General features: G+C 42.5%; 1 protein-coding gene across 2 annotated transcripts in view; it reads right to left on the bottom strand.

The window, feature by feature from the left end:
* The window catches only part of GSTO2 (glutathione S-transferase omega 2), an 18985-nt gene that overhangs the window by 12331 nt on the left and 2463 nt on the right, over positions 1-4191 (bottom strand). The window contains exons 3-4 of one of the 2 annotated variants that reach the window (XM_003787190.2): positions 3449-3671; positions 2175-2276 (exon numbers count right to left, since the gene is read on the bottom strand). In XM_003787190.2, coding sequence (XP_003787238.1) covers positions 2175-2276; positions 3449-3671 — 325 coding nt within the window. The remainder of the gene's footprint in view (positions 1-2174; positions 2277-3448; positions 3672-4191) is intronic. The other variant, XM_003787191.2, reaches the window with a different exon arrangement.

The raw sequence follows: 4191 nt of genomic DNA on the forward strand, positions 1-4191 counted from the left end.
AAAAACTGAGGCAAGAGGATCGCTTGAGCCCAAGAGTTGGAGGTTGCTATAAGCTATGACGCCATGGCACTCTACCCAGGGTAACAGCTTGAGACTCTGCCTCAAAAAAAGAAAATAATAATAATAATAATAATAGTTGTTTCTGGGTAGTGGGATTATGGACTTATTTTTCTGAGTTTCTATTTTTGTCTGTACTTTCTAAATTCTCTCTAACAAATATGTAATACTTTATAATTAGAGAAGAGTAAAATTAATTTTTAAATAATAAGAATAATTATTCTATTGTTTACATCACAGGGGAGGATATAACAGAAAGCTATTTAAAGAAATATAGCAAATATTATTAATAGAGAGAAGCCATTTGAATCGAACAATGAAGTTACCAAACTAGCAATAGCACTAACATACTCAACTAACCATCCTGGGTATCAGGGATAACCAGTTCCCTAATGTGGAAGAAGGGTGGTTACAACTAAAATGGCATGTTAGTAGACATGCTCAGTTAGTTCCCTTCCTTCCTTCAAATTCTATCTTAGATGTCATGTTAAATATGGTGGTTAAAAGCGGTGGTGATCTGGGCAAAGTAGGTAGTAGAAGCATCCACTAGCTCTTCCCTTTCTAGACAGTCCCCCTGGAGGCCCTGGAGGCTATGAGGAGCACACACATTTCAAAACACTCCCTTGCTTTACACATGGACCTTGCCCACTGTTCTGGAATCCAATAAAGGACAAGCCTTGGATCCAAGAATCTTTCGAACATGTCATACTTCTTTCACAGGGTCAAGGTCATGGTCTGTGGGCTCAGGATAAAGGGTTGACATTTCTTACATATGACTACTCATCATCCATAAATACTGTAAACTGTACAAATCTGAGTGAGGTAGCTGGAAATATACATTTAATCTGTATTCACCTGATAATGGTCAAATGGAAGAGTATTAATTACCAGTCTTCCCTTAAGTGGGTAAAAACAGCATGCTGTTGGTGCCAACAGAAACAACTCACCCACAGAGGAATTTATCAATTTCTAGAGCAAAGACAAAGGAAGACAAAGAACCTCCTTCCAGATTGATCTAAAGACAAGTGGTACATAACTCCATTCCTGCCAGGTTAATAAAGAACCTACTGGCTTGGTGCCTGTGGCTCAAGTGGCTAAGGTGCCAGCCACATACACCTAAGGTGGCGGGCTCGAATCCAGCCCAGCCCGCCAAACAACAATGATGGCTGCAACCAAAAAAAATGCCAGGCGTTGTGGCAGGCGCCTGTGGTCCCAGCTACTTGGGAGGCAGAGGCAGGAAACTCGCTTAAGCCCAGGAGTTGGAGGTTGCTGTGAGCTGCAATGCCATGGCACTCTACCCAGGGGGGACAGCTTGAGGCTCTGTCTCAAAAAAAAAAAAAAAAAAAAAAACAAACCTACTGGCAGAGATTGCCCCTACCCACTTTCCCCTTCTTCCTTAGTTACAGACCCCTGATTTAATTCAAGCTGTCCAGCTAGAAGACTACATTTCAGCTTCTCCTGCAGACAGTACTGGCCAATGAAATGTAAACAGTCATTGAGTAGGATTTGGGGGAAAGCTCTTTAAAGGGACATAGCTGTTAGCCTTTTGTTTCCTTTCTGCTCTCCTTTGCAGGGCCTGGAACTTGGGACATCATGGCTGCAGTTCCAGAATCTATCTTGGCATTTTGAGAATGAAAGATTTATACTGAGAATGACAGAGCCAAGAGAGAGAAAGGGTCTCAGTGCCTGGTAACTTCATGATGAAGTCATCAAAATACCCCTGAACTGCCTCCTTCTGGCCTTCTAATGTGGGAGAATAAACCATTACATACAAATTTACAGTAATTAGGTACCCAAACACTGTTCCCAATCCATTCAGACCTTGGCCTCATTGGCAGAAGCAACAGAAACCCTGAAGAGGCAATTAGGGAAGGTGGTGACTCCAGAAAAGGAAGTCATGTCTTCCCCCACTCCATGCCAGATTTTCCAGAATAATTCCAGAGCAAGTTAGTGGAGGACAAGCACACACAAGTTAATATCGGATGACTAGATGAACTTATCAAAGTCTGGCAGAAAGAATAAGCCTGTGAAAGCAGAAAGTGTCAGCAAGACCAGTTCAGCAACCCCACGTGGCTTCCTCCATTGCATCTGACCAGGAGAGGGGCCCCTTTTTGTACCTCTTCCAGGTTGCAGAATTCCTGACGCAGGGCTACCTTCAGATTAGTGCAATCTCTCCCATATCTCAAGGCTACCAGACACTCCTTGGTCAATTGCGGGACCTAATCAGAGGACACAGATTCTCAGTGGAGAAGTCTGTAGGAACTTCTTGTTCCAGCTCTGCCTAAAAATGCAGAGTAGCTTTGTAATTCAACTATAACAGGCCAACACCCACATACAGACTTTCCAGCTCCCTGTGATGGGTGCTAGATTTCATCTGTGGTTCCAAGAATCTACTTCCCACAGCACCCTGATGAAAGAAGGTGATTTAATAGGGCTTCTCCAGTGCTCTTAACTTGATCAGCTGGCCCAATGGTGTATACATTCTTAGGTGGACACTTAACCTCTCTAAGCCTCAGTGTTCTCATCTGAAAATGGATACAATAACAGTATCCACCTCAAAGGCACTTGTAGGATTAAATGAGTTAGGACAAGGACTACATTGTTCCTCTTAAAGTAGTTAGGACAAGGCTTGGCACATCATGAGTGCTCAGTATATGTCAGCTATTAATATAGAGTTATTTTTACTTCTTTTCGAAGGGATCTATCTTAAAATTTCTTTATCCCCTTTTCTCCCATTATCACTAGCTGTCCTCTTTTCTCTTTTCTTCACATTTCCTGGACAGCACTTTTGCCCCTTTCGGTTCTTTCAATATTCCTATTTCAAGTCACACTGTCATTTGACATGTCATGACCATACCTCCTGTGACTGCTAGTTGAAATGGAAAAACACCCTAGCAGTTAAGCCTTTAACTTTTAATGTCAGTAGCTAATACTGGGCATAGTGGCTCATACTTGTAATCCCAGCATTTCGGGAGGCTGAGGCAGGAGGATTGCTTGCGGCCAGTGGATCAAGACCAGCCTGGGCAATATAGTGAAACTCTGTCTCTACAAAAAAAATTTGTTTAATTAGCCAGGTGTGCTAGCAGGCACCTGTAGTCCTAACTACACAGGAGGCTCAGGCAGGAGGATCACTTGAACCTGGGAGTTGGAGGCTGCAGTGAGTGGTGATTGTACTGCTATGCTCCTGCCTGGGCAACAACGGGAGACCCTGTCCCTAACCTCAGAAATAATAATAATAGCAGTGGTCATATCTTACCCTAATTTCATGCTAGTTATCCTCCTGAGACGCATGTGGTATTAAAACGAAACAATTACACTTTAAAGTGGGCTGATATTTGGGAAAGACATACAAGTAAAATGGAGTCTAAGTGACTTTTTAAAATGAACATACCTTACAGAATAGCTCCAATAACATCTTTTGGCGAGCTCGTTCATAAGGGTCATTTGGAAACAGCTTCCTTCCAGGATAAGCGTCATCCAGGTACTCACAAGCAACAATAGATTCATAGATTAGTTGACATCTACTGTTCTCCAGGACAGGAATTCTGCCAAAAGGGTGCTTTGTATAGTACCATTCAGGCTTGTTTCGCAGGTTAATGTTGATAATTTCATGTCTTAAAAGCAGAAAGAAAATGAGACCAAACAAAAATGAGAGGTGTGTGCAGGCAGATGCTCTTCTTGAGAGCAAAAACAATTTATAAAGTTAAAATGTGCATTTAGTTTTTTAAAGTTTAAGTTTTGTATAAAATATGAAGCATCACCGTCTTCATTCCTACAATAAGATGGGTTCTGTAATAATAAGGCTCATCTCAGGTTGGGCCTTATTAGGTCTAGGTCTAGGTCAGTTATTCCCCTGACTCCCCATGAGGTAGGTCTACCTCATAGGAAATAAGGCTCCAGGAGGTTGAATCTCCCACACAGGTAGCAAAGCTAAGGTCAGAGCCAGGTGGGCATTAGAGAATTTAGTACATTTTAAAGCTTGAAAATACACATTTGGCATCTGGTACTAACAGGAACCAAGGCTCGGCACTTGTGGCCCACATACACCTAAGGTGGTGGGTTCAAATCTAGCCCGGGCCTACCAAACAACAATGACGACTGCAACCAAAAAAATAGCCGGGCGTTGTGGCGGGC

Source organism: Otolemur garnettii, unplaced genomic scaffold, assembly GCF_000181295.1.
Source record: "Otolemur garnettii isolate 467f Iridium unplaced genomic scaffold, OtoGar3 scaffold00021, whole genome shotgun sequence".
Taxonomy (NCBI): Eukaryota; Metazoa; Chordata; class Mammalia; order Primates; family Galagidae; genus Otolemur; species Otolemur garnettii.